The sequence below is a fragment of the Molothrus ater genome, chromosome 5 (assembly GCF_012460135.2).
Source record: "Molothrus ater isolate BHLD 08-10-18 breed brown headed cowbird chromosome 5, BPBGC_Mater_1.1, whole genome shotgun sequence".
Classification (NCBI taxonomy): domain Eukaryota; kingdom Metazoa; phylum Chordata; class Aves; order Passeriformes; family Icteridae; genus Molothrus; species Molothrus ater.
In genome coordinates, this window is record NC_050482.2 from 39292661 (window position 1) to 39307021 (window position 14361).

General features: G+C 35.8%; 1 protein-coding gene across 1 annotated transcript in view; it reads left to right on the top strand.

Moving 5' to 3' along the window:
- PTPRQ (protein tyrosine phosphatase receptor type Q) overlaps window positions 1-14361 on the top strand; it is a 99725-nt gene that overhangs the window by 59094 nt on the left and 26270 nt on the right. Inside the window, exons 28-33 of the mRNA XM_036401032.1 lie at window positions 3057-3243; window positions 5577-5821; window positions 6428-6494; window positions 7073-7231; window positions 8406-8628; window positions 9034-9107. Of these exons, the coding sequence (XP_036256925.1) occupies window positions 3057-3243; window positions 5577-5821; window positions 6428-6494; window positions 7073-7231; window positions 8406-8628; window positions 9034-9107 (955 nt within the window). The remainder of the gene's footprint in view (window positions 1-3056; window positions 3244-5576; window positions 5822-6427; window positions 6495-7072; window positions 7232-8405; window positions 8629-9033; window positions 9108-14361) is intronic.

Below are 14361 nucleotides of genomic sequence, written 5' to 3' on the forward strand. Positions count from 1 at the left end.
GATAGGCATCTTTCTAAGTTCAAGCCCATGAGAAGTAGAATATAAGTTCCATGTTCTGCCAGGAATTATACAGACAGGGCCGTAAGTGAAAATAAGAAGTAGCTTACCAGATGTTACCTAGGCAATGTTGCTGTTTACAGTTTCAAAAATTTTGAATCATTCAGTTTGATAGTAGGAAAAAAATTTAAAGTCTACTTCAAACTATTTAAGGCCTTTAAACACAAAGTTAAGTTTTCTGAGAAGAGAATAAGACTATGTGTGTATATTTAATTTTTCTGAATCTGTCATAAGGATTACTGATCTGCTAATATATTAATGCTGAGCTATTTCTGCTATCAAAATGTCTAAGGAGATCAGTAAAAAAATACCAAATATTTTTAAGCTACTCAGAAAAGTTACAAGAGAGAGTAATGTGTAGTCCTGTAATCTTCTCTTCCTCTAAGTTCATTGTACAACATCCAGAGAGAAATCTGCTCAGTTCTGAACATGCTTAGTGCAGCAATAGAATGGCAGGATGAAGGATGTATGGCAAGGGGAGGACTTACAGGGATGATTGCTTGGCCCAACGGGTAGGTCACTAAAAACTATATAGCAAGTTTTATTTCCTCTCTAATAAATTAAGAGAAGACTTCTTCCTTATAAAAAATTCCTGTCATTTTTGACTAAGCAGCATTTTAGTGCATCAGGAGGGGAACATTTCATGGTTTTTATAAAACTTAAAATTAAGTTTTCAAAGCTTGAATTTTTTTGGATTTAATATTTTATCAATTTGCATTGAAACGATTTCCTCTCTGTCTGATAATTCCAAAGTTATCAATTATATCATCCCAATCTACACTCTAAAAATATTATAAATAGTATAAATAAAAAATATTATAAATAGTATAAATACTATTATAAATAGTATAAATACCTTATCAATATAAGTTAAAATAAAATTCTTGAATGAAGATGATCTACGGAATGTTCTGTGTGAACTTGCCAGCATTTGAAAAGAACTTAAAAACTGTTTTAAATCTTCAGTTTGGAGGACCAGTTTTTACAAAGTGATTTTTTTGGTTTTTCTCAAGGTGTATTTCAGATAACCAGGTTTATGTTTATGGATTCCCTGTAATTAGATGTTGTCAGTCTAATGACTGGCACTACAGGTGCCAGTTCTGGAGAATTTTAGTAGACAAACCTCTCCTTCCTAAAGACCAGTAAAGCTGTCCCAATCTTTTTCAGTGAAATTTTTAGTATATATTTTATTGTCCCAGTGGGAAAGTTTTATGAAGACTCCAAATTCCACAAAGTTCCAGTATGTGTAATTTTACTTGTTCTTATTCTCAGCTGAGTATCTTTAAATATTTATAAAAATAGCATCATAGAACAGAATAATTCAGATTTCTCCTGTTATATACTAAAAGTTAATAAGTAGTATTCATAACTGAATAGGAATATTAGGATTCTGCTTAAATTACTAGGATGTGCCTTGCAGCTTTAAGGATCAGAAAAGATAAAAACTACTCCATTATTTTTCCTCCTAGTCATGTTTTAGTTTGTCGTACTATAATTCTGAATAAGTACTTCTCAATAAAATATTCCTGGAAATAGGTAAGGAAAATGGAACTTAACCATTAAAATTCATGGAGAATAGGAATAAATTTAATGATGTAGTGCTGTGATTGTACTTTAGCTGTTGGATAAATATTTATATGCCAGATTCTTGATAGTCAGAAAGAAGAAAATGTTTCAGCTCTTGATGGCCATCCCAGGAAATGAATGTCTGTGTAATTCATCAGAAAGTTTAGTTCAGGTTAATTCTCAGTGGGGATATATGCCTATCTGTCAAATAAATGGTATGCTTGAGCTGTTCTAATGTTTTATCAGCTGCATTTAATACAGATTTTGTTCAGTGGGAAAACTACTGTACAGCTACCTAATTCTCTTTTCAAATTACACACTGAGGAAACAATAATAAAAACATTATTAACTGAAGCAGTGTGAATATACATAAATACAATTTTGTAATTGATACTTGATGAAACACTAGAAAAGCACCCATTTTTTTCTTGTTTTTGAAGATACCATTAGAAGTGATTAATTGGATATGAAGTTCAACACAGGAGATTTTTCTACAGAACTACAGATTATTTGAGATGTAAAGATGAGAGGTGTCCACAATGTAATACAACCTGTAGCCTGCTCTAACACAGAAACAAGTGTACCTAAAATATTCCTCAAGAATTATTCATTGTCTTTTTCACATAATATCCAGTGCTGAAAATTGCTCAGCAACCCTCAATATATTATTTTAGCTTATAACTAAATTCATAGTCATGGTTTTAGTTACATTTTTTAGGTATATCAATGCAGATTGTGCATTTTTTAATTCTTGTTGGTTTTTGTGTAAGTAAAATTTCTATTTATATTCTTCTGAGCACTGTAGACAGTGGGTTATCTTCAGTTTATTAACACCTTTTTTATATTTTAAAGTTATTACTAGGTCTCCTATAGTCCACCCATTTTTAGAATGAACCTTAAAGCTTTCCAGGTTTTCTGCTGGGAGGATTAATCCTTCCCAATTCTCTCATAAAAAAGAGCTTCTATTCATAAATCCAAAGAAGAATTGCACCTTCCACTGTTGTATCAACATTATATATTGCTGCCCAACTTTCTAATTGTATTCCAAACAATCTTCTGATATATAGATGTTCATCTTCTGGATCTTTGCCTAGTTTGATGCCTGTTTCAGGTCACTATAATTGCCTTGGCCCAGTGTCTCCAAATTGGTTCCTGTTTGCTTGGTGTGAGACAGCACCAACCAAAGAGCCCATTCCCTTAACCACAAAGTACATGAAGTGCCAGAAAGGCAGCAGATGGGTTAGATGGGAGTGTATTCCCCAGCACAGCTTTGTATGCTTGGGATCCAGAGACTCCTTGTGAACCCTTCTATATAACTAGCTAGGGAAGTGGAAGAATAAAACTTAAATAAGATATTCAAGTAATAATTTCCTGCTTTTGCTGTTTCAAGCCTTGTAACAACTTTTTTTTTTATATTTTACTTTTTTTTACAGGTGGATAATGACAACTATAAAGCTCAATTTTTGAAGACAAATGAGGAGGATAAAATCTTAGAAATTTCTGATTTGAAGGCATTTACAAGGTATTCTGTAGTGATCATTGCCTTTACGGGGGATGTTAATGCTGCAGTCCTAGAAGGCAAGCCTAGTTCCCCTGTAATTGTCTCCACTTTTGAAGCAGGTTTGTAATTTTTTTTCTACTTTATACAGATCAAAATTCACAGCTTTTCTTTAATTTGACAAATACATGAGGACTTTAAACACAATGTGGGCTTTTAATACAGATTTGTTCTCACAATATTTTTTTTTAATATTTAAAAAGATGTCAGACAACAAAAAAGGGATGGTTATAAATAATAAGATTTACCTTCAGTTATGCTGGATCCTATCTTGCTCCATGTAAAATTTGGCTATGTGGAACACAGCCAACTAGATTACTTCTATGGGCAATGAAGAGAGAGGTTCTATCTATACATTACCATATATATATGAGATACCTGTCTTAGTCAGGGATGACTCCTTTGTGGAGGTACCTGTTAAGAGACTACTGAAAACTTCACACAACATCCTTGGTTTTGGTGCAAAATTTAAACATAAAAAATTAGATGAAGTGAATCCTACCATTTATAAGTGGTATCTGTGCAGACTTGAGGACATTATCTGTGTATTCTCTGTGTAAGGAATTTGCTAGTGAAGGCCCATAGGAAACTCTGCTTGAGTTAGCTGTTCCACAGATTCTAAACAACCTGGAGTCTGAGCTAGATATTAAGGTGGCAGAAGTAGATGATGCTGTAAAGTTAGTCAGAGAAATAAAACTGAGATTAGATGTTAAAGAAAAGTAGACAGCATTTGCATTTGCTTAGAAAGCTATAAATAGTACAAAAATATAAATATGTACATGGGGAAAATTTAGTCCTAACTTTACATACATAGATCATGGTTATGGTCTGTCTACTGTCTTTGCTGTTTTTGAATTGTTGTTCATTGTTTAAACCAGTAATCAAGCAAAGCACTAAACCTATTTTCTCAAGAGGTATTGAAGTTCTGTTTCATTCAAACTAATTATCAATTGTGTATAAAGCATAATTACCTTATCTCTAGAGGGTCTGCTGCAGAATAACTTTTTAGTTATATACTCAGGTTAGTGTCAGTTTTAAATGTACTACACAGTGACTTTATTTATTATTTATCTTTCCTTTGATGTATGAAAATCCAAGGTCCCTATTGATATGATACTATATGTATATGTATGTGTATAGATATAGATGATAGAGATGATAGAGATAGAGATAGAGATAGAGATAGAGATAGAGATAGAGATAGAGATAGAGATAGAGATAGAGATAGAGATAGAGATAGAGATAGATATCTCCAATGCTTTAAGTAAGATAAATTCTAATGATTTCATTACCTATTTCTATGCCTGGAAGATCATATGCTCTTGTGCTGTAGAAAAAGATGTGGCTATGTGGTAGCTGGGTCTATGCTGAGACAGACAGCATCCTGTGGTATCTTTTCTGGTAGCTCTCTTCCTTATATGAATATGTGATACATTAGGAGGTGCAATAACTTTGGAGAGGAACAGCTTTATTTTTTTCCATCTCATTTCATCTGGTTTGTACAGTTTAGCATATGGCTTTGTTAGGACCAGTTGACCCAGACTTACTGCAGAGAAGCCTCAGTAAGCATTTGTTGGCTGGTATAAAAAACCTGGGAAATAAGAAAACTGCACCTAAATCCTTGGCTGAGGGAATATGTTTACCTTCCATCGTTTGATTTCACTATTTAGAGGTCACGCCACATACTTGTCTGCTCAGGTACAGCAATAAATATGTAGCTGCCTGGAAAGAATGTTACAGCCTTTTCCTTCAGATAGGGACATTGGGAAAATGATTTATACCTTTGCTGTCTTAAGAATAAGCTACTGGAATCAGCAGTTGACAAGATACTGCCTCCAGGAAAAATGCATGTTGTGCTTGTGTCTGGGCGTCAGTGGAAAAATTTTCCTAAAGATTTAGTTGTGAAAAGCAGAGACTCTTTGGAGCACAGTGGCTTGCTTATATGTTGGGAGGGAGCTTGCTGTTAACAGAGGAATACTCTGCTGTTTTCAGAAAGGAATACTCACTGACTCTTGCTTCTTGCTTGTCAACTTGTGCAAGGATTTGTCAGCCCCAGATGTGTTTTGAGGTATAATGATGCTTTCAGGCTTTTTAAATAGATAATCAGGAAAAAATTTTCTGAGTAGAGACTACTGAGTTTTACCTAATCATTACTTTAAAAGTTTGTAGCATTCAGTGCCATCATTAAGAAAAGGATTTCAGTAGATATTTGACTTTTTATTGTGTTTATGAATATTTGCATATGCACTAAGTATTAGAGAATTTTTAATTCAACCCAGAAAATATCAATGAAATAATACTGATATACAAAAAATATAATTTTAATTTTTCAGGTTTTACTCTAATAGTAATAGTAGTAAACTGATTAAGTGGGTCATTGAAATATTTATTTCAGTGCCTGAAGACCCACCTAACAACATAACTTTTCAGAAGATACCAGATGAAGTAACAAAATTCCAAGTAACATTTGTGCCACCATCTGAACCAAATGGAAATATTCAAGTGTATCAAGCTATGGTTTACAATGAAGATGACCCTGCTGCCATCCAGATCCACAACCTTAGTGTCATTAAAAAAAAAGATCAGTCAGTCACTGCCATGATAGAAGGACTAAAAGGAGGACATACCTATAATGTCAGCGTAAGAACTGATACATTTGTTGGGCTGGGGGGGGAGTATTTCTTTTTCTTTGATATGAGATTAGTTTGAAACTTTGGCTGATTATGAGATTTTCATGCCAAGAATGTTAGCTGGGGTGCAAAGAGAGGCAAGTGTGAGGAACAAGGGGAGCAATGAACAGGATGGAGCAAGTGGGAGCAGGACGCATCACTGGTCTGGATGACCAGTTCATGTAGCAAAGCAATTTGTGACACATAGTTACAAGCACAAGACTAAATTTCTCTCTTAATTCCAGTACTGGCATTGCTCACTGGACATGAAAGGTCCAGTTCTGCAAGGGGATCTTGCTAGAAGTATGTGCATGAAGTACTTTGAAATAGTCAGAGGCTGGGACACAAGACAAGGGAATTCTTTGAGTGAACTTACTTACCCCTTTTTTAAGAGCTCCGTCATAAGCAATGAAGTGTTACCACACTTAGGATTTCAAAGCAATATAAAGTAAGTTCTAGCCTAGTGTGAATGACAAAAGGAGTGTTTCAGCTTTTATTGTTGCTACAGATATATCCAGAATTGTCAAATATGAAGCTATTACAATACTCATTAAAACAAATGTTTGGTTTTTTTAAGGTGTATGCAATTAATGGTGCTGGTGCAGGGCCAAAAATTCAATTGAAAATAACCATGGATATCAAAGGTATGTCCCATAAACTATGCTGTATCTGAAATTTCTATAAGTTCTGAAGAAATTGCTCTTCCACCTGTGATTACACAGCTGTGTGCCTTCAGCTAGTTTTTAGGGGATGCATAATGTAGGAACAGGAATGTATAATTGATCCCCTTGAATTTTAGTGTTCAGTTTTGCCGATCATTTGCTATTTGCATCAGAAGCATACTGTCAAACACATGCAGACTCATTGAAATAATCATATCAAGTTCAATATTTCAATCACAATCAGCAAACAACTTAGGATATGACATAGGAATAGCTAAGTATGCAGTATCACAGTTGTCAAACAAAGTTATTGATTGATATTAATTGAAAAATTAAAACTCACTCTTTTTATTGTTTTTTCTTTTAATTGAAAATTATATATGTAGGCATTTATCAGAATATAGTTTTTAGAGGCTTAAGACAGTAAGTGAAACATTAAGTTGTCCCTGAAATTATGCTGGAGATTTTTTTTGCATAACTCAGCTGTGTGCCTTAACAACATACCTCCAGTGAAAATACTGTAAAACAGAACTCTGTGGTATATCTTTTCTTAAAAACAGAACCACCAAGGCCCAAAAAGAAACCAGCACCAGTTTATGATACCAATGGAGCATTACTTGTCACAGCTACTACAATTACAATCAGAATGCCAATATGTTATTACAGTGATGATCATGGCCCTATCAAGAAGATACAAGTTCTTGTTGTGGAAGCTGGAGGTAGCGTTTAATAAATTCTCTTGAAAACTGTTTTCAGGTTCAGGCTGTTTGTCTTTTTAATTTGTTTCTTGGGTTTCAGTAATTGCATTTTAGAAGAAGACAACAAAGTCACTTCTGCTGTGGCAACAGCACTAAGGGCACACAATACCTGTGGGCTGGGTACTGGATTCTGGGAATGCTTTCCAGGGAAGTGTCTTCCATGGTGTTTGAAGCCACCAATATTATTCAGTCCCTAATTTTACCACTACAGTTCTTTATTTTCTGTTTCCTTGAAAACCACCCCAGCATTTCACATTTGTGAGTATAAATAAATATGAGACTTTTGGGGTTTGGCAAGGTTATTCTTCTGTTGCTATTAGTGTTGCCTGTAAAAGAATGCAGCCATGTGCAGTTGATATTTCTATTTCATTATGGGGGCAGAGAGTTATATAAATCCCCTCTGCACGCTGTGGGTAAGAATGTTTATTCCCTTGTATGGGCTGATGAACATTTACGTGTGTGAACAGTGCTGTGAAACCTTTTGAGTAATTGCTTACCAATGTGAGTGGGAGTTTTATGATACGACAGCTCATGGTCAGGCTTATTTTACCTAAGAAGGACAGATTCCAGGTATTTAAATACCCTATTTTACTTGTTTCAAAGTACAGAAGTAAAGTATGCACATTAAGTGAACACACCTTAAGTGTCTCACCTTCTTCTGAATTTGAATTTTAGCACTAACGCTAATGACATTTAGTTCATAACTATTGCAGTGAAGAGTCTCTTGAACTGAAAGATAAATGAATACCATGCTAAGCCGCATTGTGAAGATTTTTCTTATGAGCTGCTGGCTACTATCCACATATGGAAATCTAGTAATTTAATTGTGAAATAATCCTTTGCTAGCTAGCTAGCCATGCTCAGTTTCAAAGTCGAGTGTCGCAGAACTGCTGTGTGAAATTGCCCCTCAAATTTTCTAGTTGTGATTTAGTTGGCTTACTCAGAGTTAACAAAATATGGATAGTGTGGATAGTAAGGAAATTTGGGTTTAAGTGGAAATTCAGTTATAGGCTTATTTGTGTAAATTGCACCAATAGCATGCTGAGCTCTTAAAAATTAATTTCCTATGTAACTTCTTTAACTGTAGTCTGGTTAGAATGTAAATTGTATCTATTATTTCTGTTCTTGGCAATAGCTCAGCATGATGGGAATGTTACCAAGTGGTATGATGCCTACTTCAACAGACCAAGGCCATATTTTACAAATGAAGGTTTTCCAAACCCACCATGCATAGAAGGAAAAGAAGACCTGAGTGGGAAAGAAGAGATATATGTCATAGGTGCTGATACTACATGTCTGATACCAGGCAGTCAAGACAAAATATGTAATGGCCCACTGAAACCAAGAAGGCAGTACCTGTAAGTACATTTGTCTTCATGTTTGTCCAAGAGAAAGATTTAAGTACAATATAGATTTATGCAAACACTCAAAACATATAGTTAAATTAGAAAAGGAGGAAAACTGATCATCATACTTATCCAATTTTTTTTACAAAATTTTCAAGGAAAAAAAGATGCTTATCGAGTTCTCAAATTAAATAAATCCAAATTTGAGATAAGTAATTCACACTGGGGTTTTTTATACATTTAAGATTTTGACACAGTTCTTGCTGTCTGTCATAATGTCACTTTTTCAGGTGAATAATGATTTAAAATTATGTTATACTAAACTTAAATATATTTTTTTTAGTTTGTAAGTGAAACCATATTTAAGAAAATGCACATCAACTTTTTTTCATTACTTCTTCTGGTTTTCTTTCACAGATTTAAGTTCAGAGCAACTAACATTAAAGGGCAGTTTACAGATTCTGACTATTCTGACCCTGTCAAAACATTGGGTAAGAAGACTGTAATTTACTAAAGTATTTCTCTAAAGTCTACACAATTCCATGTTTTTTTTTTTTTAATACAGTGGTTTCCACGAAGTCAGTAATCTCTGTGTTGTTGGATGTAGTTTAACTAGAATGACTGAAGAAATATATTCATTGCCTTGTAGGGCCTTTTGAGGTAGTCAAGGGATTCTACAGCCTGGACTGTTTAATGAAGAGGTAGTATTGACAGAGTTTGTTTGCAGAGATTCAATTATACCAATAAAAATGTTGCCAGGATAGTTCATCTTGTTTGGCAAACTGCCAGTAGCTGTTCTGTTTGTGCTGTTTCCTTCTGTGTTGGATGTAGAACAAGTACTGGATGCATGACAAATTGACTGGGTGGCCTGGCCCAAAGAATGATGGCTGAATGGAGTTCATCTGGCTGGCAGCTGGTCCCTAGTGGAATTCCCCAGGGCTCTGCACTGGGCCAGTCCTGTTTAATGTCCCTGTTGATGACCTGGCTGAGGGGATCTAGGACACCCTCAGTCAGTTTGCAGGTAACATAAGTTCAGCAGGAGTGTTGATCTGCTGTAGGGCAGGAAGGCTCTGCAGAGGGCTCTGGACAGGCTGGATCAGTAGGCCAAGGCCAACTGGATGAGGTTCAATAAGGCCAAGTACTGGGTCCTACACTTGGCTCCCAACAACCCCATGCAGTGCTACAGGCTGGGGACAGAATGATGCCCAAGGGATAAAGGACCTGGGGGTGCTGGTCAACAGCAGCCTAACATAAGCCAGCATGTGCCTAGGTGGCAAGAAAGCCAATGGCATTCTGGCCTGGATCAGCAATAGTGTGGCCAGCAGGACCAGGTACAAGTATTGTCCCCCTGTACTTGGCACTGATGAGGTCACACCTTCAGTCTTGTGTCCAGTTCTGAGCTACACAGTACATATTCCAAAAAACACTGAGGTGCTGGAGCATGTTCAGGGAGAGGCAATGGAGCTGATGAAGGGTCTGGAGGACAAGTCCAGTGAGGAGCAGCTGAGGGAGCTGGCGTCATTTAGGCTGGAGAAAGGGAAGCTCAGGAGAGACCTTATCACTCTCTACCTGAAAGAAGGTTGTGGCAAGATAGGTGTCAGTCTCTCCTACCAGGTAACAATCAATAGGACAAGAGGAAATGTGGTGACAGAGGAGGTTTAGATCAGATATAAGGAAAAATTTCTTCACAGAAATAGTGTTAAGATTTGAGTAGGCTGCCAAGGAAAGTGGTAGTCACCATCACTGGAGGTATTCAAAAGATGTGTAAATGTGGCACTTAGGGACTGGATTTGTGGTGGCCTTGGCAGTGCTGGGTTAGCAGTAGGACTTGATGATCTTAAAGGTCTTTTCAAATATAAATGATTCTATTATTATATTCCAGTGAGCTTAATGGCAGGTCATTTGAGGGCATGACCCTTTAGCCCCTTCATTCTTTAGATATAGAAAAAGCTCCCTATGAATTAATAAATTAATATTGTCTAATAGAATCCATCTGGTTCTAAAGTCACTAGCAAATAAGCCAGCAGTTATTTGGTTGGAAATCAAACATAATTCCTTCTTTGCCAAGTTGATATACCCCCAAAACAGGGAATGGCTTCTCTTGTAGCAGATTGCAATAAGATCTGTAAGTTCTTTTAATATATTTGTAAGTCAAAAACTTAGCTCAGCCTTAGCCCTGACTTTCTGAAAATGGATATCAAGACAACTGGATGACTACCCAGAAGAATTTTAGTGGGCACATATTTTTCATTTGGCATTCATCTTCTGTGATATGAGCTCCCTTATTCATCTAATCAATTTTAGGAATTTGTTACATGATCTGATACTGAAGACCCTGAAATGCTAATTCATTACCTGAATATTCTGAAAGGATCTGGTACTATTTCTCCAGACCAGAATGCTTTGGAAAGTGCAACATAAAAGTTGTCTTTACATGTCCTGGGTTTAAAAGTTTTAAGCAAATGAAGCAAATATTTTTATCAGAAAGGGAAAGATAGTGTGTCCAATCAGGGAAAACAAATTTACTGGAAATGAGTCCGACTGTATCCCATCCTCTGGGTAATTTTCTCCTTTCTAACAGAAAAATCTGCAATACTTTGTGGCAGGCAGATAGTGTAATTCATTGCCTTATGTATTGTTACTGAAAACTGGCAACATTTTCTACCTGGTACATGATAAATAAGCAAGATCTGTTTGTATGCTGAATAAAATGTAGTAGGGGAAAAAACCAAAACAGGGATAAATTCCCCAGATATGAGGAGAAATGGGGCTCCTCATACCCGTCCAATGCCTTCTGTGCTAAACTTTAACATCAAGCACTCTTTTTAAGGCCAGATTACAGTATACTTTTGTCTGGTCTTAGCTTCTAAATTTCAGAGTAATTCCATCTTATATGGAATAGAAATCAAAAGCTCTTTGCATGCTTTCTTACAAGTGTTGGGAAATCAACGTCAAGTTGATATATCACAAGTGAGGCAGCTACTGCAGTTGAATGGTCCTGAAGATAGAGCACTCTCTTGACACATGGCATGAGGAACCTTGCCCAAGAGTTTCCTTAGAGAACATGCTTGGTTATAAGAACTTCCAGCTTGCTCTAGAATTATAATTCAGAAAACATGCCAAAAAGTCAGCTTTTATAAATCTTTGCAACCCAATTACTTCTACTGCACTCAAAACATCAGCTGCTCTCCAGGATAAATTTATGCTGCCTGAAATCCAAATTGCAGTTTGATTTTAAATCACTTAGCTTCTTTAGTAATAATCTCTGACATCTGTAGGTTTCCAACATTATACTTTCATTTTATGAGCTGAAACATTTATTTAAATTCTGGCAGATGTATTCATACCAGTTCAAAAAATCCTACATTACTCTGGTTTCTAAATCTACTGATATAAAAGATCTTTGATTTGGAAAATAAGCAAGTTAATCTTTTGGTGCAATTTAATATTATGTGTTTGAAACAGAAAAAAATATAGAAAATCTTGAGAAATCATTTTGTGAGACATGTCAGATGTTCTTGTAGATAACAGGAATTTTGTTAGGGAGGAACACTGAATCAGAAGGCATGGAAATATACAGCTGCTGCAATAATGTTTTTTAATTATAGTAAAGGATACATTTTAATAGGGTGTCCACCCACCCAATCATATTTGTTGTACCACAACCTTCCTCTTGACCCGGAGAGGGGGAGTTTCTTCTTCACAATCCATGACTCTCATTGCAAAGTTACTGTCCATGCTACAATGAAAGGTCAGCATTTTTCCATGAGATAATTAAGGTACAGTGATAAATACTGTTTAAACTTGTAATACATTAAGGCAGCTTGTAACCTTTTCATAAACTCCGATGGTTTTGTAGATCACTGTGGGGGAACTGTTAGTTCTGTGTAAGTGTACCTTTTCCATGTTAAATATAAAGCTGATGAGACAGGAAATAATCAAAATGGGACTTCCTGACACTGTCTTTTGCATAGAAACTGACCTTATGGTATTTTGTTATTGCAAATTTTCATCAAAATGTATTGAGTGCAGCACTTCAGAATTAAATATCATTATATTCTCTATTTTGTCTCCTTTTCCATGCCCATGATTATCTCTACAGACAAGCCTACAGAAATATGTTTAGTCTTCCCTGTTGCAAAGAAGCATGAGAAAATGTGGGGTTTTAATTCTTGGTTGGCATCCTACCAGCAATGGTTTTTTTGATAACATCTGCATTTATTGGATTAATGTTAATTGTACATTTTAACATAGACTTCAATGTTCAGTGCAAGAGGTTTCTTTGGATATTCTTCTCTTCTTTCACATTGCTAATACTTTTGCCCTATCACACTGAAGAGTGGCAGGAACATTTTCATTTCTTTTCTCATTGAAACATTTTTGTATGTACTTGCTTTTCTATTCTATTATCTTAAACTAATATTAAATTTTTTCTTACCCTGTAATGTCCAGTGTTGCATCTAAAATTTTACTAATGCAGTGGAAGGATTGTTTCAGGTGTTTTTCAAACTATACTGAGTTCTGTTGTCTGTCACTTCATACAGGCCTGATTTTGCTTATTCATGTTCGTGTCAGTCTACAACAATCTCACACTTTCTTTTGAAAAATTTCTACCTAGCCTACTGTTTCCTATGCTGCATTATTGTAGCTGATTATTCCTGCCTACATGTAGAACCATACACTTGTTCTTACAAAAGTTCATCCCACTGTTTTAAGGTGACTTGTTCAGATAAATCAGGATCATTTTGAATTTTATTCACATTCTCTTGTGTACATCAGTCCAGATCATCTGTAATATACTCTCAAATCCAAAAATCATCCAAAAAGCCAAGACTATGGTGTTTCCCAGTGTGTCCTTATGAGGATTTCATTCCTTGTCTGGGAAATAGTTTCATATGGCAGGAAGCAGTACATTTTCTCCTTCTCCTTGAGGCTAAACAGGAGCTAAGTTTTTCTACAGTGAACCATCAAGTGGAGGTGAATGTCAACAAAAGGGAACAATATGAGCAGTAGAATTCCCTTGCTTTTCTTATTTTCACTGTTGCCTAAGAGAAAAAGAGGGTGAGTTTCATTTGAGGTACAGGATTACAGGAAGGGTGGGAAATTAAATGAGCCCCAGAAATTTAGCATTATAGAAGTTCAGAAAGAGATCTAGAAACTACTAAGCTAAATATTTTATCAATTTCTGAATGAGCTTTAATTCTCACCTGGAAGGACTGATTAGAATACTAACACCTTTACTTTTCTATCATAGAGACCTTTATGATTACTTTTGATCTACTACTGGTGGTTATTCCTAACAATATCACCAATTCTCACATAAACCAGGAGCATGAATTATTGGTCAGTGAGGAAGATTAATCCAGAATGTTCAGATCTCATCATTAGTTCAGTTCTTTCAGCACCCTTAAAATACCTCCAAAAATAGTATGTTTTACTTTGTGTCTGTGAGTGGCAGCTGCAGGTCTCATTGCTTTAGAGTTGTGTCTCCCTTTTCCACTTGAGGAGCTGGAGCAGTCCTGCAGAGAGACTGAAGCAGGAGCTGAACTCAGGCCAGTGTTCAGACTGATGTTACTGCAGTGTAGACTGACTGTTCAGGAGGTAAAACTGAAAAACACCAGGCAACACCTGCACATACAGCTGTATTAAAATAATGTGTTGGATAGATCAGCAATGCTTAGGAACCCTCACATAAAGTGTTTCTGGTTTTGTTATACTTTTCTTTCTGAAGCAGCTCTTCAACAA